The sequence below is a fragment of the Rhododendron vialii genome, chromosome 12a, assembly GCF_030253575.1.
Source record: "Rhododendron vialii isolate Sample 1 chromosome 12a, ASM3025357v1".
Classification (NCBI taxonomy): Eukaryota; Viridiplantae; Streptophyta; class Magnoliopsida; order Ericales; family Ericaceae; genus Rhododendron; species Rhododendron vialii.
The window spans coordinates 33182639-33203846 of record NC_080568.1 but is presented as its reverse complement, the minus strand read 5'-3'; the positions used below and the strand labels follow the sequence as shown (position 1 = coordinate 33203846).

The following is a 21208-nucleotide window of genomic DNA, read 5'->3' as shown; positions in this document are numbered from 1 at the left end:
ATTCGGTCCGGTCCGATTTTTCTGGTTTCGAGTAACAGCTCTAGCGACTGAGCATAGCAACTCTTTCCTGGGTGTGACCATAGGAACTCCGGACCCGCGGCGGGTCCCAGAAGGGACCAGAGAGCCATAGCAACTACTAAGGGTCATCATCGGGCCGGGCCAGGCCGGCCCAGCCCGCCAAGTCACTACCCAAGCCCGCCCACGGGCCGGGCAGACCGGGCTTTTACTTTTTGCGGGCCGGGCTACCTACTATAAATTGAAGCCCAAGCCCGGCCCACGGGCTAGCCCAATTGACGGGCTAGCGGGCCAAAAACCGGGCGGGCCAATGAGCGGGCCAAAAGCCGGGCAAGCTTATCCTTGGGCAAGGGAAAAAAGAAAGGATTTTGTGGGATTTTAGGCTAATGGATGGGCCCATGGGCGGGTACCATAGGCGGGCTACCGGGCTGAGCCTACGGGCGGGCCGAGTGAAAATTCATAGGCCCGAGCCCGCCCATTACAAACTACGGGCCGGGCCGCTCATTTCACGGGCTCGGGCTTGGTAAAAGCCCGATGGGCCGAGAGGGCTTTAGGCGGGCCGCGGGCCTTCATGCTAAATGATGACCCTTAGCAACTACTACTGCCCCACCAAGGGCTAGTGGACCACAATCGGGCTTCGCAGGAGGACCAAGTTCGAGAAGGGTCGTTAGCATGACTCGAACCCGTGACTTCTGGCCACCCAAACCCTGTGGGAGTGAGCCATGAGCCACTAGGCTACCACCCTTGGTGGTTCATGCTCAAGTAGTTGCAGTCAGCAGTTGAGCCATGAGTGTCACTCATCAAGAATCATACAACCAATCTACAGAGAAATCAAATACCTCAAAAATCAATGCAATCACCAACCTATTGTTATTACCAACATATAGGCCATCCAGAGTATGTTGGCATCATTTAACAAAAATGATGACAAGAAATCAATTTAGTAGGCCAAGTGCAGTTAAGTTGTAAGGTTTTTTTTTTTTAGGTTTAAATGGGGTCTATGCCCTCCAACAAGTTGAAAGATTATGTAAGATTTTCATGGCATGCCTTTTAAATGCCTTGAGAGCACAAACTGGTCCTCTCAACAAGCACCATCTACAGAAATAACAACACTTTTTTCTCCATTGTCAATACTCATTCACTCAAAGAGCTAAGCACCATCTCTAACCCTTCTGAACTCATCAGCCATGGAGTTCTTTGGGAAACAAACTCTCTGGAGTTTCATGGATGAAGAAAGAAAGAACATAAACTTACCTAGGAGACTCTCCTTCGGAAATCACGAATCTGATCCCCACTACACTTCCGCTAGAACATCTTCTGCTTCTGCCACATCAATTCCACTATGGCCCACGAGCCCTGAGACTCCGTGGACCCTATCCCCCGTGCGGACGTCTCCGAACCCCTCTCTTCTCTACCATTGCTTAGCCTCGCTCCATCGACATGAAGGTAACATCTTCTCTATCACAGTCTCAAAAGATTTTATCTTCACTGGCTCTGACAGTAGTAGAATATACGCTTGGAAGCAACCGGATTGCACTGAGATGGGCTACATCAAGGCTAATTCTAATGAAGTACGAGCCATTTTGGCTTATGGAAAAGTGTTATTTACTACACACGGTGATCGGAAAATACGTGTGTGGGACGTCTCTCTGAAGGAGAATTTCCGACCAAAGAAGATAACCACCCTACCACGAAAAAGCTCATTCTTTGCGTTTCCAAGGAAGAATACCCATACACACAAAGACTTCATCTCTTGCATAGCTTACAACCATACAGAAAAGCTACTGTACACAGGTTCATGGGACAAAACAGTCAAAACTTGGAAAGTTTCAGACAGGCAATGTGTAGATTCGTTTGTGGCTCATGACGGGCTTGTTAATGCGATAGTAATCAACCAACTAGACGGGTGCGTCTTTACTTGCTCCTCAGATGGTACGGTTAAAATCTGGAGAAGGGTTTTCGGAGAAAGCTCCCATATTCTAACTATGACGCTGAAGTTCCAACTCTCCCCGGTCAATGCCTTGGCATTGAGCTCTTCACTTAGTGGGTGTTTTCTCTACTCTGGCTCCTCAGATGGGCTTATCAACTTCTGGGAAAAGGAGAAGATGTCTGGGAGATTCAACCATGGAGGATTTCTACAAGGTCATCATTTCTCTGTTCTCTGCTTAGTAGCGATAGGGGACTTAGTCCTTAGCGGTTCTGAGGATGCGACTATAAGGGTGTGGAGGAGAGAGGAAGGAAATGCATACCATTCATGTCTAGCAGTAATGGATGGCCATCATGGACCAGTGAGGTGCTTAGCAGCTTCTTTGGAAACCGAGGATATTGTAATGGGTTTGTTAGTATATAGTGCGAGCTTAGATCAAACCTTCAAGGTCTGGAGAGTGAAAGTTTATCCTAGTGAGAAGGCGAATGCGGAAAACGCGGTGGCAAATGGTCCGCAGTTGGAGATAGCGGAATGCCATATGAGTCCAGTATTATCGCCTTCTTGGGTAGAGAGGAAGATACAAGGCAGCCACTTCTAGGAGAAAAAGAATAACAGGACAAGACTTGGATCCATGCGAGGTTCCATAGTTTTATCGTATTTATGCCATTGTTGGGTCAAGTTTATATGTTCAAACATTACTTATGTTGTGGCTAAATGTTTGCAACATCAAACTTTGACTTCCTAGATTTTACTATCATTGCTAATCTTAGTTGATAGTCCTCTTCAAAGGGGATGAGTTGCAGACAAACAGCTCCTTGTGTGCAGCCGTGTTGCCTAGGGGCGAAATAAAAACCGAAAAAACCAGAAAAAAACAAAAACAAACTGGTTTGGTTTAGTTTTGAAACTCTGCTGGTTCGCTATGGTTTCTCAATTTAGTAAAAATTACATTCAGTTTCGGTTTCGGGGTTTTGTCAAGAAATTTTGTTTCGTACCAAACCAAATTGAAGTGCAGAGACTGTTTCCACGAGGTGTATTGGACTATTGGTGTGTAATATTTAAGGACAAACAAAATAAAAAATCCTGACCCACTTACCCAGCAAGCAGCACCACTAGATCTTAACTATTGAACTATCCGCCCCGCACTTCTTGAGCCACCCCCACTCCCCAATTGAACTCTCTTGTCTACATCATTTTTGAAACCCTAATATTTTTCAGTTCTATGTCAGATTTAGGGATGTTGAAACCCTAATACTAGATTTGTACGAAAAGTCAATAACTTCAATACTAGTAGTGAATCTCTACACATCCTGTGACAAATTGGGACGATATTGCAAGATCTGAAACGTAAACTTTTACATTCAAGCAGTAATCTAACTTACTAACCCACAATCATCCTACCCGCGGCAAAAAAACATAAAACGTTACATTCACAACCCACTCCCTCACATTAAGCACTTTGGATACTTCCAAAACACTAGTAGACTTAGCAAGCTTAAATATGAATCCATCATATTGGTCTTCCTTTTAGTTGTTTTTGAGAATTGGGTGTAAACTGCACTTCTAGAGTCATGATTGGGGGATCGAGCATATACAGTTTATAGTAGCTTCATGCATAATATGTGAGGGAAGGCATCAAAAATTCTGAATTATAGACCAAATATTTGAACCATCAACTTCAACATGATACCCTGGCGAGCCAACAAAAGATCTCTTAGTGACATAAAGCGCAAAAAAGTTGAACTACCATTGGTGCCACGCTAGAATACAAAGCAATACACATAAGTACACAACAATAATCATTGCCAAAGAACCAAATATTTCTTGTGTGATTTATTCCTAATAAAAGTCATACAAGCCATTGATTCCTCCTAGGAAAAAAATCAATCTACTTGCATAGTTTCAGGAAACGGAATGGAAGCACAACAACGGTAATATCCACTTTCATCAAATACAAACCTTTGTGAAAGATGAGCTTCACGGATAAGGTAATCGCCCCATTCTTCAGAACCAAATTGCTTGAAAATGGCTCGTGCATCAAATGAATCCAACTTTTTTGTCCCTCTTCCCCTGAGCATTCAAGTCCCCAATATTAGCCAGACCAGTGAGCAATTGAGCACAACTTCTAGAGAAATAACACAGCCAGAACTGAAATGAAAAGAGAGAAGAAAATATGAAAAGAAAGTAGGGAGACAAATGCAGTACCATTTCCTGTGCCTTGCATTCATCACAGTGGCGTGCAACTGCATGAAAGATACCACCAATGGAAGTATTACTAAAATATGATAGACCACACAAGACTTGCATGTTTAGAGAGAGAACAACTTAAGTAGAAACAAATACAAAGACTAGTAACACAACCAACTGGTTACTTCACATACTTCAGTTTTGAAATCATCCGTAAAGATACTAAAGGGCCCAACTCTCATAAAATTTACGTGACCTTAGGAAAAGTGTTTAAGGTGCTGTCCAATCTCTAGTTAACTTGCAATAGCAAAGCCACATATGCATATGATTCAATTCAGACCCATCTATACTAGCATGTCTCCAGCCAAATTCCCTCTAAACAGGGTAGTAGAGTAGCCTCACTGCAAAGGATAGAAAGTAGAGAGTAAAGACAATGACAGTGAGCATAATGTTGACAAACCTTAAACCTAAAATGCCCTAAAAATATTGTTTGGACTTTGGAGCAACAGTGTTAAGTGTCTCAATGCGTGCGTGCATATGTGCATTCAAAAAGATGGATTAAAATTAGACTGCAACATATCAAAATGTAGCATTTGATGAGGCATAGTTTCATCGGAAGAGTACTGTAGGGGTGAAAAGGAACACAAAGATGGATTACTTTTAAAGGTTATATACCATACCTTCAACTTTTGTTCGCCGTCTTTATCAAGAACAAGCCCGGCTTTGACAAATGCGTCAATAATGATTTCTAATAAATCTCAAGAATCACAAAGAAGCCAGGTAGAGTACTACTTAAACTCGATAAATTACTGAAGTAATATAGAGGCCAAGAAGAAAGGATACGACAAGCACGTGAAAGTCTGCCCTTGCCACCAATTTCTTCAACAGGAATGTACACAACACGTGCTTTTGCCAATGTGCCTTTCATGCATTCCTGGAAAAATGAAATACTTAACTACCAAAACCATATACATAACAAAATAAACAAGGAAATCAAGCAAAAAGAAAAATTCCCCGAAGAGTGAAGACACCAGTCCATGCAATCACAAGCAAGATCATGTAAAGGAGTCTTGCTAAGGGGGAAGGTAAATCTGTAGTGGTGCTTCAGGGAATGAGAACTATGTTTCTTCAAAGAAACATAGAGATCAAATCCTAAAATGAGGGCTACTTAGAAGCCAGAATTTGAGGCTGCTTAGAGTCGACTTGAATAAGTGAATATCATGCCAAACAAGCAATTATTAAGTCCTATTAGCAACAAAATGAAGTAAGGGTAGAATCTTACCAGCCCCTTCAGCCTCACAGAAACAGGCTCCTGGTGCAAAGCTTCCAATACTTCCGAGGAGACAGTCTAGATAAAGGACAAGAAAAACTTCATCGTTAAGCAAGCCCATTGTCAGACAATATTTGTTGAATATGCAAAATCCCACCTGCAGAACCTCAGCAGCTGCATCAACTCGGTCCTTGTTCCACAACTTCAGCATGAGTACTGTTAAGTGGATCATCTTGGGTTCAATAAATATTGACTTCTCAATTCGCAAATCTGTCAAAAGAAAGGTGTATTTACGAAATCTTGCAGGAGAATGAAAAAGAAAGAATGCAACTGCTAGGCTTAATTCAGATGCCAATAATCATCAATCAATCAGGCACAAAGTCAAGTAGGCAATATAATAGTTACTAGGAACACAACCAAACACCCATCTTCCTACCATTATATCTCAAATAATAAGAGTCATCAAACGAATAAAAGAATATATGGCTACTGCAAGTGATCAATGAAAGAACATCTGATGAGTGGTATACAGCTTCTTTCATACCAGAAGGCTTCGATGCTCTAGTTGGGTGGCTTACTCGACGTATGTTTGTTATGTCCACTTTAACATGGCCATTATCATCTTCAACCTTAAGCTTAACTGCAACATCCGATCCTCTATCTGACTCTTGGCCCTTATCTTCCTCTTCTGAAGTATCTCCATTGGCATCACTGTCCAGATTCTCATTCTGATAAGCATTACTAGATCCCAGTATGGACTTCTGAAACTTGAGAAGCTTATCAACCAGTTCGGGGTGAATGGCCAAAGGAAGTGATACAAAGTGAGAGTATTCTAGACTTGGGCTTTTTACTGCCTGCTCAAACAACCACATGTATATCAAATATTCCACGTGTGTCCAAGAGGAAATAAACAATAAATATGATTGAAAAGGGAAATAACATGCTTATAGTTGTGATAATGTTTACAAGTAAATGGTCAAGCAACTCAAGCTTATTTAAAGTTTTCAACTAATTGAGAACAAGTTATATTACACTTGTTAAACTCAGGGGGTCAATACGAATATTCAAGAAGAAAGAGGCAGCAATTGCAAAATATGAAACTTTTGAAGTCGCATAAAAGACTAGGCGGCAACTTATTCAGCATCATTAATGGAATATATTACCTAGACAGGGATTCGTGCTTAATATTAAAAAATAGTTTTTTTTTTTTTCATGTAATCAGCAATAGCATAGCCATTTCAATCCACTCTTACGTTGCTTCAATAAATCAGATGCATAGCACAACTCATGGATTCTTTAAAAAGACAAAAAGAGAGGCAGCAATTGCAAAATATGAAACTTTTGAAGTCGCATAAAAGACTAGGCGGCAACTCATTCAGCATCATTAATGGAATATATTACCTAGACAGGGATTCGTGCTTAATATTAAAAAATAGTTTTTTATTTCCATGTAATCAGCAATAGCATAGCCATTTCAATCCAATCTTACGTTGCTTCAATAAATCAGATGCATAGCACAACTAATGGATTCTTTAAAATTATTGGAATTCAGAAGTAAAAGTAGGTATTCAAGTTTAAATCACATGTTTCCAGAAAATTAGAGAAAATGTAACTGACCTCATCAATTATCACTTGTATTCTTTCCGAGGCTCTAGCCACAATTGCTGCAGAAATGCCTTCAATAACTGCCATAATTAACTGATTGAAAGTTACTTGAACTCGCGACAACAAGAAAGAGAAGGTAGCTGCAGCGGAAAAATAGTTTTGTCCAACCAAAAAAAAAAAGCACCTAGCATACTGCCAAACCCATCAAAATTTGTGACTACACTAAAAATCGTACTGATGCAGCCAACATATACGCTGTATCCTCCATTGTTTCAAAATCAAGTAGTGCTAAGAATACTTTTAACACATCTGCAGAGGGCTACAGAGTACAGACCCAGGTAGTTGCTCTTAAATCTAAATTTTCTCCCATATAAACAAGTGAATGCACTGTAACGGTAAAGTTAATAAACAAAAGAGCAAATAAGAAACAGGAAAACTATAATGATGATGACTGATGAGTAAACAAAAAAACAAGTAGCAGAGCAGATGAACCAGGCAAGCAAAGTACTAAATGTCTTGACTTTGGCATGGTTGATTGCTAAAACGTGCTCTTGGCAAGTATTATACATTTTAAGCACAGTTTTGTAAGGTCAAAGGAGTAAAATACATTTTTTCCACTGCAATTGTCAGCACTAAATTGGTAGTACTTAATACTAGAAAGAAGCACCAAACTCAACCTTCTATGAACTTATCGCACTCAGTAAAAGGGCTGTCTTTTGATGCATCGCATACGATTTTGTGTTCAAGTACTAAGACAGCAGAAAGACGACTTTTCAAGTATTTACGTCATCACCGTCATACACCACCCCATAGCCTTACGGGAATCAAAACTAACACCTTTTGAGATTAGGCCCTGTTACTAAAATGAGCTTCAAAATTAAGCTTGAAGTGAGTTCGATTACTTTACAAAAGAAATCTTTGGAGGATTACACCAGGGATAATCTCAGGTCAATAGTGGCACAGACCACAATCATCAAGTGTACTAAACAAACATGAAGCTTGAATTCAACCAAAAAAAAAAAGCTCTCAACAACAGGGTACAAGGTAAAATAACTTATTAAGAAGTATTGTACCGATAAAATCCTCTTCCTTTGATGAGGGAAATATGATTTTAACTCCGATCTCCTCTTCGATACTTTTCTGTGTAGATCCCCTGGAAGGAATTTAAGGAAAGACAGTCAATATTGGATCTTTACGCTTCTGTATTCGATATATTTTTAACTCTAAGAAATCACATGATGAAAACTGTACCATTTTCCTTTGATGAAACGCATTAAGCTCGCTCCTACCTGCATATGAAATGCACACACGCACCACAACTTGAACCATCAAGATGAAGAAAGTGCAAGCAACAACAAGATCAAGGATTGAATTTACTAGGCTGCCCCTTCCACATGTATTTAAAAACAAATAGGGAAAGTACAATTATAAGATTCTTATGCTAAGAGCCCAAGAGTGTATAGTGATGGCACAAATGTTGGGACTAGTCCCACTGGGCGATGGGGAAGTTGGAGGAGGTGAAGAAAAAGTCCACAAACATGTAGAGATTGAAACATGGATAATATAACACTAAAAATGGCCGAATAGCTCTTCCCGATTCGGTGAAGTTATTCAATAAAAAAGTCCACAAACATGTGAACCACAGCATTGAGAAAGCTTGAGTGCATTTTCAGATGAGGCAGATAAGCAGAAAGGTTAAGTATGAAAAGAATAGGGTTACCAAATATTTAGTAACTCTTGGGCTCACAAGAGGAACTTTATCGAAAAAGATTGCAGCAGAGTATAAGGAGAGGCTAGTGTTAGCAAAGCCTAAATCTTTGACGGAACTCTGCTGCAAGATTTATTGTTTCAAACCCAAGTCCCTGAATTGTATCTTTTCCTTCACACTGGAAGCACTCCTCAAGTAAATGACTTGCTTGGTTTCCGATGATCTACTTTTTAAGTTGAAAAGAAAGGGAAAAACTATTCATATGCAAATAATTATTGCCACACAAGTAATTGACTTTGATTAAGAATCACATAACATCACCACCAGTGATCACTATAGCCTCTAAACTGAGCACAACACACGCATTCATATAGGGGGCACCTCATCCACATGCTGTCTTTAGAATGACCAATATTCGTAGGACTAGAAATATATTGCTACACCTCTACTGTTTGATGTTTAGATTTATAGACATGCCACATACCTTTACTGAAATTGATTGCTTTTCATCAGAGGGCGCCGATCCTTGAACTTGAATTTCATCTTCTACTTTCCTACCACCATCCAAATCATGCAGATCTTCAAATCCAGCCTGTAGTTGCTTGATCGAGCAATCTGCAATTTCAAACCACCAAACGCACAAGCTACCCTAAATATGACTTAAACAACATAATATCTAAAGTTTCGCAAATTTTCTAAGGGAATTGTTGATTGAAAGCTTCACTTATCGAAAGGAAACAACAAAAGCTGCAATTAATGCTTTTTTGGCTGGTTGCATTAGGCGATGGGAAAAAAAGAAGAAGAAGAACTGGAGAAAACATAAAAACCACATCGGAATACATTTGTGGTAGTGGCGAGAGAGAGGGAGGAACAAAGAGAGAGCTCATCATGTTTTACCCCAGACGAACAAAGGTAGAAAGATAAAAACTGAAAAAGAAACGGCAAGACTATGCTTTTGTACATGGGTGACATCCCCATGACTCATGAGGCCTTTCAATACATTTGTTACTCATCAACAAAAAAGCAAGACAATAAGGGAAAGTACGCAGCCAGGAAACATCTGTCAGTCAAAGCTAGCAAACATATACCATCGCAAATAACTAATCACAAATACATAAGCACGTTCTTCAATTTTACTTGAAAAGATGTAAAGCAACACACAAAATCGGAGGACTTCAACAACTTTTTTGTAAGTAAGAGAGTTGAACGAATTTGACAACTGGATGGAAAAGAAATGCATTTGGAGGCAGTTCCCCATATGATAACAAATAATTTCTTAAAAAGATGTTATACTAGAAACCTCACCTTGAGAGGAGCTAGATTGAGTACAGACTGGTCTCCATATTGGATTAACTGTTTTTCGCCTTTTCAAATCCATAACACATCGCCTATCTTTTGCCCCACCAACTTTGCACTCATAGATTAGACCATGGCATTCCTGTCACAAAACTTAGCGGCAACAATTCAGTTAACAATGAACTCCAATAAACTTCAACGTCAAAGCATAAGTCAAGAAACCAAAACTCACAATAGCGCCATATAACATAAAAGAAACAAAAAACATAAGTGTGCTTTCAAATGGGAGATTCTTTTCCTTCTTTTTCTAAGAAATGTTTCTCTGTCCCTCAATATCATTTAATTTAAGTCATCCAAATGGGGGATTAGCTAATGCCGTATGGAATGTGGTATCAGCTAGTCCCTTCCCTCCAAATTATCTTTCCTCTTCGTCCACTGGTCAAAAATAATCCCCTCCTTTTGTTTCATACTTAACCCCACTCCAACTAAACATTGTATGACTACAATATCTATTACCCCTTCCAAAGGACATCAAATTTGATATGCCATGAGGACGAATAGGCATTTGCAACAGTTCCAACAAAACTGCATCTCTCCTCTCATGTCGAATTTGGACAGTCAAAAAACAAAGGTGTCAAATTTTTATTTTTGTGTTTGATTACTTCATCGAATGGGACAGCAATCATCTTCAAAACTTCATAAAATATAAGATAGCAAAAATATTATAAGAACAAATATATTTAAGCAACAAATTTGGCATACGAGTTGGAGTGTGAGTGTGCATTTCAAACTTCCACATAAGTCTTCAAGAAAAGAAATTGGCAATTCCACATTTGAAGCAAAGGATTAATTAAGAAATCAAATGTGCATACCATCTCAGTCCTGACAAAATTTGTCCGGTTGGTAAAATGAGAACTTTAAAATAATGTGTGGTGGCCGGGCTCGGAGAGGAGACCCAGGGGACGGCCACGACACTCCGGCAAACAGTCAAACCCAAGGTCTTAAAGGCTGACTGGCAGCACACAGTCCGCTCGGTGTACCTCCGCCGGACCCTATCCGCCGAGCTGCGTTCATCCGACACCGGCAGCGCACAGTCTGCTCAGTTTACCTTCGCCGGACCCTTTCTACCGAGACGAATTCACCCGGCCCGAGTAAGAACCGGGACGTAGCTTTAGTATGACAGTCATGCTTGGTGACATCCTGCCATCCGGTGAGGTCTCGCCAGACCAAGAGTTACTTAAGAGCATCCCGAACATATCCGGGCGATATCGATTGGTAGAACAATTAACCACTGAGCCACCCCCGCCCCCTGACTTGGAGAGGAAGTCAGGAAGAGTTGGGCAAAGGGGAAAGAGAGGTGCCACGTCAGCTAGATGACAGCTGGCATGATCCTACCCGTCCACATAAGTACATCACGGGCTGGCTCGATCCTGCCCATCCGTCCAGGGTTAGCCCTAATCATCAAGGGCGTGGTGGGCACGCGTGATTTGGGCTCCAGATTATCATTGCCTATAAAAGGAGTGCCCCTCTGCAGAAAGAAGGTAATCTTTTCTTAACCTAGAAATTACCCAGAGCTTTTTCCCATCCCTTCAACTACTAACTTGATCGTCAGAGTGCCTCCCCCGGATCCCAACGATCTGGGCTAGGCGCTAACGCGGGTGTTACGTGTGCAGAACGATCTCCCCGCTCGTGGGATCCAGAAAGTTCGACCGGAGAAAGCGCACCCCACATAATGCATCTTTTTCTGTGATAAAAACGCATTATCTTAAATTACTCGTTTTGCGGACCAGACAATCTTTTTGGGAGGGATGGAGTAACAAGCTCCGATTTCATTTAATGAGGTCTCCTCATTTAGCCTCAGCAATCAAACCGATCCTAATTCCTTTACAAAGCTAGGTACAAGCGTACGACCAGGGAGAGAGTGATAAAACCTGTAAGTAGTGAATAGGTGCCGATGATAAAACGTACAAATTTGAAAATTTCCAGGCTCGGTCGACCCTGAGAAGAAAATACCCCGCTAATCCGTCCGTAACTTATATATACGCGTATATATCTTCGAATCATGATGAGATTAGTCAGTGGGAAGTCAGTTGAAATGAAGCCCTAGAGACAGAGAGAGAGAGAACCTGAATAGAGACCTGCAAGCGATCATCGCCGCCGCGCCGAGTATGAGTGAGAGATTAATAATCAGCAGGTTTTTTGCTTGCGGCGTCCCACTTATGGGATGGATCACAGTTGGATGCACTTTGCACCTCGTTCCTTTACTTAATTAAGTACCGGTCCCTCGGTTTTCAATTATAAAATGCCTTGTTTGGATGGCATTTTGAAAAAAAAAATTCAACTCAAAAAACACTCATTATTCCTACTTTCAATCATTATTCTCATTTATCTCTCTATTCATTATCTATATCTCCAATAATTATCCTATTTTCTCTCTTCACTCATTATCCAAAAATCAAACTCAAATATTTTCTAAACATCATCCAAACAAGGTAAATCAACCCATCGAATTGGACGGATTCGTATAAATGCTACTCCTATATTTTCGATATTTATTTATGAGTACTTTTATTGACAGCTAACCTAAACAAAGTGACAAAACAGCACCCATTGCAATACATTTTTTTTTTTTTTTACACTTTTTAATACTCTTTCACTTACTTCTATACTATTTTCACACATTTCAGCACATTTTTTCAACCCTTTTTAACCTTAATATCAGCCTGTTGAGTTGTTTTTAGCATTTTCCTTTAATCATACATTTGTAGTTGTTGCTTTACTGTAGTCTTTTGCTTTCCTCATTTACCTTACCATGTCGTCACTAAGTGGCTTACTTTCTAATAATTCACCACCACATATAAAATTTTTAATTTTTTGACTTTGTTCTTTGCTTTCTCTGATTATTCAACTAAAAAATTGCAAAGATATTTAATGATCGGGTTGCTTACCTAGAAATTTAGAAAATCAACAATCTCCTTTTTGAACAACAGACAGAAAATCAATAATCATGGGATTGCTATTCATCTAATCAATTGAGTAGATATACTACCCATTGAAAAATCCCACTTTGGAGTAGAAATCATGATTTTTTTAATTAGCGAGAGACATGAGTTTTATACCTGGGCCTATATGTGAATTTCTAATTGTGTTTACCTGGTCAAAAGGACACAGGGCTATGTGCCTATTTCTGTAGGAAGAAAATGGAAAATGGTTCATGATCCCAGACCACTGAGGAGGCATACAATCATACAGTGTTCATGAAGAACTAAATACTAGTTACTCTTCAAACTGTAAGGACGAACGACTGTCTAGTCATATCCTCAAACACCAAGACGATCTGGAGAAAAGAAAACAAGAGTTGGGCGAAAGGTTTGATACATACGGAGTACTATTGAATTGTACGATCCAATCCACGAGACAGTGTAATCTTGTGCGATCCAATCCAAGAGACCATTTTATTAAGCCCATGTAAGGTTCGTATTTTCACCAAGTTTATATGATCCGAACCTGGTATTCAAGCCGGGTTTTCACCAAGTGTATAGAGTGCAAATGAGGGATGCAAGCAACATGAAGTCCATTTGATTACTGATTAGAGTAAGCTTCGCTTGTCTAAATCTTTCATAAGCAATATCTGAAGGAGAGAGCTTCACATTTTAAATCAACTAACACTCATATTTACAAACACTTTCATATAGAGGAATACAGATCAAGAGAAAAAATCGAATAACCGAACATAACCATCTTTTTACTAATCGGCAAAACATCGATCTGGACACCTCCAGTTATACACCTGCCTGGTACTTTCCAACCCAAGAAATACTACAGGCCTAAAACAGGAAAACATTCAAGATTCGAAACCAGATGGCCAACCCAAAAAAAAAAACCTTTCTCCTTTTTGAGAATAATCGCTTTCTTTGTTTTCCAGGTACTCAATTGCGGTTCTTGCACTTCTCCATGGCCCTTGGAGCTACAAACAACAGAATCAGTGAAGTTATTACAACCCCATAAGTAACACACAGATCTTCTATTCCGCCCAAAAAATTCATCTCCCAATGCACTCTAACTGCAAGATCATGCCTAAAGATTCTCACCACATCGGGAGGCTAGCTGTGCATTGGGACATGGGAACAAGCAGACCAAATTTTTTGGTATGAGGAGTCGCCAGCCGATAAGTAAAGATACAGTCAATGGCTCAAAGGGTAAAAGAAAATAGATGGTTTTAGTGATTGGATATTATGCTCTGAGGAATCTTGGTTATGTTGGAAAGACGAGGAACTTTATAATAGAAGTGACAAAAATCAAATATGGGTAGAAGTAAAGTGGCATACCTAGGCCAATTGCCTCTGAGCCTTTCATGATCCTCATTCTCTTACATGAATCAATGAACATCCTGTGATAGAAAAAAATATAACAATAAACCATATCGGTAAAAAAGCAACAGCAAAAGAAAAGAAACTCTCATATAGCCGTATCAATTAACCGATGATTGTAACTTGTAGGAGACCATGTCAAGTACCAGATCAACATGGCCCCAACTATTATAAGTTACATGTACCATCATTTTAAGTACAAGATTGCTATTGTAGCCAACTATGAAAAGCAGGACAAGCGACAATAAAAATTGAACATTTCAAATACGGGGAATTGGAAAGAGAACTTACTCCCACGGAACATCACCAACAAGCATCCAATCACCATCCTTATCTTCATAAGTAAGCACATACTCGGAGCCATGGAGAAGATCCTTTAAGTGACTTTCACTAAGCCCATGAGAACCGCACTGCCCTGATTTCAGATTCACACATGAAACTCAAATTAACACCCAGCACAATGACACAACAATTCATTAATAAATTCACAACAGTATATCTGTCAACATGTAACCCTATCTTTGAGCACATGCTAGACCAAAAAACCACACCAATGGGAATATCACAGTTTGTAATTTGTGAATACAGGTTGATCATAACAGGATAAGAGCAATGATGCCGGATGCCCAATATTGCAACTAAGAGAAGCATCAAAACGAAAGGCTAAAAAGAAATAAACTAACTGCCCTAACATTACCTCCAAAGTAAAGATCAAAGAAGCTACTTGTACTGGTTTACCAGAAATAATGACATTAAAAGAGGACGAAAGCAACCCAAATACATCATTCTTTCTACCTAATAGTAATCAGTTAAATTTTGAACTATGGACTTACGTGTTAAAGAGGATAAACCCAGCCCAAATACATCATTCGTTCTACCTAATAGTACTTAGTTAAATTTCGAACTATGGACTTAGGTGTTAGAGAATACATTTGTTACCATAAATCATGTCAATTCATGTTGACATACATTTAAGTAAAAGTCTTTTCGATAAGTTAAGTATATTTCTAGACTCTAGCTCATAAGTAGCTAAGTAATTCTTGCGAAGCAAAAATAAATAAATCAACAGAGGCTAAGTTGATTTCTCAACTCAAAAACTAATACTAACCAAACTGCAAAACTGCATATAGGATAGACTAGGAGCTAAGGGTAAACAGTGAAATTAAACAGCCAAAAATTTCTCTTCGACAACATAGGAGGAGAAACTATAAAAGATTAAGCCTTGTTCACGAGTCTGCGAAAAATGTTATCATCTCTGTCGAGCTGTTCCGACTAACCTAGCTAAAGAAAACAGGTGTGCTTTATGTGGGGTAAAATTGCGTCCTACAATTTCCATCAGTAAAAAGAAAAATCAACTAAGTTAATCTATTGCGCACAGATACAAACAATTCTTTATCTTTTGAGGGAGAGAGAGGGTACCAATTGTAAAACAGCTGAACATCTTCTCAAGGGCTGATGAGAGTTCTATATAGTTGGAGTAGGTTTTGAGGTCAACCTTCCTTAGGTATGGAGCACCATCCATGCTAACCTTAACATAGAGGCACCCTGAACCAGACTTCCCTTCATCGTCTGATTTCTTTGTCAAATTTGTGGCCATCGTATTCTTACGGAAAGATCGAACAGGCGGCCATCCTACCACCTGTGCCCTGTGACAGAGACAAAACATATTGTGAGCGCAGTAGTACATGTACCATGCACAGTGGCACCAGAATTCAAAAGGGAAAAAACATCCTGTCAATAATTTGAGAAAGAGGATGATAGAGCTAGAAGAGCAAAGAACATTAACAATAGAGGCATCACTTATTTGGAAAGATGCTAAGGCTGTATTTGGATGAAGGATTTTTGGAGGAATTTATGGAGGGAAAAGAGGGGATGGAGGGGCGAAAAAGGCAAAATTCCTTATATGGTTTCCACATCATTTTCCTTTCATTCAGAAATCCATCCAAGAATCCATTATCCAATTTTCCATTGTATCCTAAAGAAATAAATTCCGAAAATCAAAACCCCAATCTTCTTCCTTTCCAACACTTTCCAGCAACCAAACCAGTAGCAGATGGAGAGAAAACCCAAACAAAACCCAACAAAAACAGAAAAATGTACTTAAGCTGCTGGCCTGACACCTGAGTTATCAAAAAATAACAGAAAATTGTATCCAGGAACCAAAAACTTGTACACTTATATAGACTCTGATAAGGCCAAAGAACACTTCGAAAGCAAAGATAAATTACAGCAGAATACAAAAAATTCCGAACTGAAAGAGTAGAAAGAAACTCACTTGGCAGCAGGAGGAGTACTACCAAGCTGATTCACAGGAGAAACCTGAGTCTTCTTATCTTCGACATGAGAAACGACTACTTTCATATTACTCCCATCCAAACAAGGCTTCTGTGTGTTCTTATTCTCCGAACCATTTTTGCCCAAATCAGCCTGAGATCCAACATTAACAGAGAAAACCCATTTGCCCGAACCATCAATGGCATCAGAAAACCCCCTCTTGGACCCAGATGAAAAGTTCTTCAAAGGGCTGAGGGAATAATACCCATTAGTCTTTTCCTCCTTGTCTTTCCCAAATAGAGATACCCCAGCTCCAGCCTTTTTTTCAGGAGATTCTGAGCCAGGCAAACCAAGTCTCAGCTCAGTCTCCTTCAAATTCAAGACATTTTCCTTCTCAGCCTCAGTAGGGCTTCTATCCAGTGAAGAAGCCTCTGACAAGCCTATGTAATCTTGTTCCTGTGGCCTAGACATCAAATTTCAAACAGAAAGTATAACACCGCGAAATACAAACCCAGAAAACCTTGAAAGATATTTGATTGAAGAACTAGATGGCAAAGGGAGATGAGAATGGCTCAATGGTAAGCACAAAGAGATGGAAGAAACAACAAAGGGAGGCTCTTTTTGAGTGACCCCCCTGTATTACAAGTGGTGGTTTTGTTGATGCTGAAAAGAAGCTTCTTTGGCCTTTCTGTAGCAATTTTTTTGGGCTATAGTACCTAATCCACCCGTTATAATAATGCAACATGTGTAAAGTAATTCGACATTAGAAATCAAGGAATATCACACTGTCTTACTTTTCAGAATGATAACAATACAAAAGCAAGTCTGCCCAAAGGACCCAACAAAAAAATGACAAAAAAAATCCCACGGTTTGTCTGGTGGTTAATGCCTAAGAAATAAGGTTTGTTGTCTCTTAAGGTCTTAATTTCTTTGCAGGCGATTCATACAGAACATTTGCTTAGGTGTGGCTTGGTAGTAGACGGTAGATTTATGATCTCTAGGATTAGTAAAAATACTCATAAACTGGCCCAGACACTTGGTTGTCAAAAAAGAAAACAAGGTAGGTTAAATAAGTTGAGCTATTTAAACGTAAGATTAACTCACAGCAAGATGGCCAGCAGTACCTAATTAAAGGCATGACAGTCTAATTTGATTCAAAAAAATCTGTACAGAGCATTTTTAGTTTACAGGCTTACAGCCAACTGATGCTGGTTGGTGGACAAATCCACTAACCAACTAATGTGTCAAACAGCTAAGATGGTGTCTTTTCCATGAACACATGGTTGGCATTGTTACTTTAAAATGGGCATACACCAATTCATCACTAGTTTTTTTAGAAGCAAATCCTCTTATGTTCCTTCTTAGCTTAACAAAATAAACCTGCTAAGCATTTTTTCCCCCCCTTGTATTTTCAAACTCACTTAATAATCAAAGTCGTTTGGTATGTTCTAGAACTCGTCAACAATATTACGATGACGTCAAAAATTACATTGATTCGATACCAGTTAAGGTAATTTCAAACCATGTATACTATGCTAGTAAAAAGAAAATAGAAACACTAAGTTGGATTTCATCTAGCTCAAAATAAATGTGTTGTGATTATGTATCGCACAAGGTATTCGTGGATTCCTTAACCACTACAAGTGTGCGTGTGTTAGTGCATTAAACTAGCTAATATTCTCCCAAAATATCTTATTGGTTTGTTCTGACTTTAAATGGGGCTCCAACTAGTGGATGATTAGATTAATTCTTCAGAATTAATCAGAGTGCACGTAAATTAGTCTGAAAACCTAATTATTCAAAAAAATAATAATAATCTTGTTGGCATATTGTAAAAGCCCTGTGCAGATACGAGGGGCACGACTTTTCCCATGTTTATTGTTGTTTCACGTTGTCTTTTTACCAAACCGGCTAAATTCCACGGACAGGTCACTGGAGAATCCCCGGCAAAAGCTTTAGGTTTATACTTGCTTACTTTAATCAGAGAACGTACTAGCATACGCCGTACGCAGCTAAAATGCGCCGTGACACAGGGCGTGCACATTTGTAAACAGAGAGGAATCGAGAGAGACGATCCTCAATACGAAGAAGAAAGCGAACGAACGAAACAGGATAACAACACGGTCCTCTCTCTCTCTCTCTCTCTCTCTCTCTCTCTCTCTCTCTCTCTCATATTCAACTTATAAGACAAAAAGTAATTCTACGATCTCAATAGATAGAAATTAGAACATGCGCTTAATTTGTTTACGGAACGAGTTGATATTTAAATAGGGAAAAACTTATAAAGTAATTCTACGATCTCAAGACGTAGAAATTGGAACATGCGCTTAATTTGTTTACGGAACGAGTTGATATTAAAATAGAGAAAAACTTTTATTATGGAACTTTCTGTGAAAAAGTGTTTACGGAGTCAATCGCGACCATCCAAAAGTGTTTTGGACGATCCGGATTTTAATAAAACTTTTCCAAATAAAAGTTATTCAGGAAAAGTTTCATTAAAATCCAGACCATCCAATGACAAAAACGGACGACTATGATCATTTAGCTCTACAAATATCTTATTCACAGCTCCTCTGTGAGTAGGTCAATCTCATTTAAATAAGCTTTTTTCTGATGAGACTGTTGGTGGCATTTTTTGGGAATTGTTTAGAGGGGTGACGGTGGTGGTATCTTTAAATGAGCTGTACATGAGCGAACTCGAGTAACTTGAATTTTTGATAATCATAAGTCCAACGAGCCGAGTATTAACTTATTCGAACATATTGAAAGTTTAACGAATTTCAATAAAAATATTCAAATTTGATTTGTTTTGCACTAATCTTGAACAACAAACAAACATAAGTCCAATGTTGAGTGGTTTTATTTCCACCTTGATATAGTGTAAAATCGAGAATAATTCTGTTCGCTATCCTTTGCCCATACAATTTTCACCCTTTAGAAGAAAAGTAATGTTCATATTCTTTAAAGGAGGATGAACAAAATTGTTCTTCCGGCAAAAGGTTTAAGTAAATAGTAAACCAGTTTAATTCTCAAACTTTTGATCAAAGAGCATCCTAGCATACGCAGCTAAAATGCGCCGTGACACTGGGCGTACATTAGTTAGACAGAGAGGAATCAAGATAGACGATCCACAGTATGACAGTACGAAGAAGAAAGCGAACGAACAGATTCACAACACGGTCCCCTCTCTCACTTTCTCTCTCTCTCTCTCTCTCTCTCTTGAATATTCAACATACAAGACAAATAATTCTACGATCTCAGATATAGAAATTCAACCATGCGCGTAATTCTAATTTGTTTACAAAACGAGTAGATCTTTAAATGAGTTTTAATCGAGCCGTTACACACAAGCAAACTCGAGTAATTAATTTTTGACAATCATAAGCTGAACAAATAGAGTATTAACTTATTCGAACATGTTGAAAGTTTAAGTTGTTTAATGAGCTTCAAAAAAAAATATACTCACACTTGATTTGTTTTTCACCGATCTTGAACGACAAACGAATGTAAGCCCAATGTTGAATGGTTTGATTCATTTTATCCACCCTCATCGGGTAAAACTGAAAAATAAAATAAAATGACAAAACTTGGCCGGAAAAGAACATTTGATTCTAATAACGAGCCACAAAGAACACTCGTTTGAAAAATCTTAAGAAGATTATCCATTCAAATTCTAGTATGTTTTGTGGCTCGTTATTAGAATTGAATCGAATCGAATCGAATTGTGTTTTCAAAATTGTTTAGTACTCTTTAATGAGCAGAACTTTAACAAAAGCTAGCCTAAAAATAGAACCTCGAGCGCTGCTCGTGAACCACTCATTTTATACAATTCTAAGTCACATAGAGCTCGTGCATGAATGTGAGCGAAACGTGAGCGAAAGTTAGCGTGAATGAGATTTTTTAAAAGCATCTTAGCCTATTAATAAAATCTATAAGAGTAAGGATTGAGAACAAGATCGTGGAATCAATATTGGAAGTACTATGCAAGATTGCAGAATCAAAGAATGAACTTTGGAGACAACACAAAACACACGTACAGATGTATATGCGCTCATCTTCTTGAAAGAGTCTACAGAGAAATATAAAATTTAAATACATTACGATCGAAACATTAAAAAAATTCATTTAAGAAAAAATATATGTCCTGTCAAACCAAAATTGACAATTTTTTTGAATTATTCTTGTTTTTTCTACACTTTTTCAAATTTTGTCCATATTTTTGTACCTTTCTAATTTGTCTGGTCGAGATAAATCAAATAAAATTGACACAAATGAAAATATTTTTGAATAAAAAAACCCAATAATAAAGTTTGGCCAAACCACCCTTGTGTTTAGTTACAGATTAAACACAAGGCCATCTTTTTGGTGGAATTTTTGGTTTTCTCCTTATTTAAATTTTTCTCGTATTTTTTTTATAGTTTTGTGTTAAATTTTTGCGAATTATTCGTTCGTCTCGACGAGAGGAATCAAAAAGTAAAAGAAAATACGTTTTTTATTCAGATATTTTGAAAAATATCCAAGATCAAGCCCAAAAATTCATAATTTTCTAAAATCTTTGG

At 38.7% G+C, this 21208-nt stretch overlaps 3 protein-coding genes across 15 annotated transcripts; 1 reads left to right on the top strand and 2 right to left on the bottom strand.

Moving 5' to 3' along the window:
* Window positions 1-1038: 1038 nt before the first annotated feature.
* LOC131309860 (protein JINGUBANG-like) lies at window positions 1039-2725 on the top strand. Its single transcript, XM_058336540.1, has one exon. It carries the CDS (start codon window positions 1203-1205, stop codon window positions 2538-2540), a length of 1338 nt encoding a protein of 445 aa, XP_058192523.1. The 5' UTR covers window positions 1039-1202; the 3' UTR covers window positions 2541-2725.
* Window positions 2726-3715: 990 nt separating this feature from the next.
* Window positions 3716-12281, bottom strand: LOC131309859 (uncharacterized). Of its 12 annotated transcripts, none has more exons than XM_058336528.1 (15): window positions 12132-12223; window positions 11937-12003; window positions 10015-10147; window positions 9194-9324; window positions 8253-8290; window positions 8075-8154; window positions 7014-7081; window positions 6086-6250; window positions 5931-6040; window positions 5554-5668; window positions 5409-5474; window positions 4970-5060; window positions 4807-4874; window positions 4145-4182; window positions 3716-4009 (listed from the first exon to the last, which is right to left on the bottom strand). In XM_058336528.1, the coding sequence occupies exons 1-15, from the start codon at window positions 12155-12157 to the stop codon at window positions 3823-3825; spliced, it is 1383 nt and encodes a 460-aa protein (XP_058192511.1). In that variant the 5' UTR covers window positions 12158-12223; the 3' UTR covers window positions 3716-3822. The 12 variants fall into 12 exon arrangements, with proteins under 12 accessions (XP_058192511.1, XP_058192513.1, XP_058192509.1 ...); XM_058336530.1 differs by having other exon boundaries at window positions 5554-5666; window positions 5941-6040; window positions 12132-12222; XM_058336526.1 differs by having other exon boundaries at window positions 5931-6250; window positions 12132-12222.
* A 1375-nt stretch (window positions 12282-13656) lies between these two features.
* On the bottom strand, window positions 13657-17477 carry LOC131309861 (auxin-responsive protein IAA27-like). 2 transcript variants are annotated; one of them, XM_058336542.1, is made up of 5 exons: window positions 16651-17477; window positions 15795-16021; window positions 14667-14790; window positions 14334-14395; window positions 13657-13972 (listed from the first exon to the last, which is right to left on the bottom strand). In XM_058336542.1, the coding sequence occupies exons 1-5, from the start codon at window positions 17118-17120 to the stop codon at window positions 13935-13937; spliced, it is 921 nt and encodes a 306-aa protein (XP_058192525.1). In that variant the 5' UTR covers window positions 17121-17477; the 3' UTR covers window positions 13657-13934. The 2 variants fall into 2 exon arrangements, with proteins under 2 accessions (XP_058192525.1, XP_058192524.1); XM_058336541.1 differs by having other exon boundaries at window positions 13657-14395; window positions 16651-17362.
* Window positions 17478-21208: the final 3731 nt, after the last annotated feature.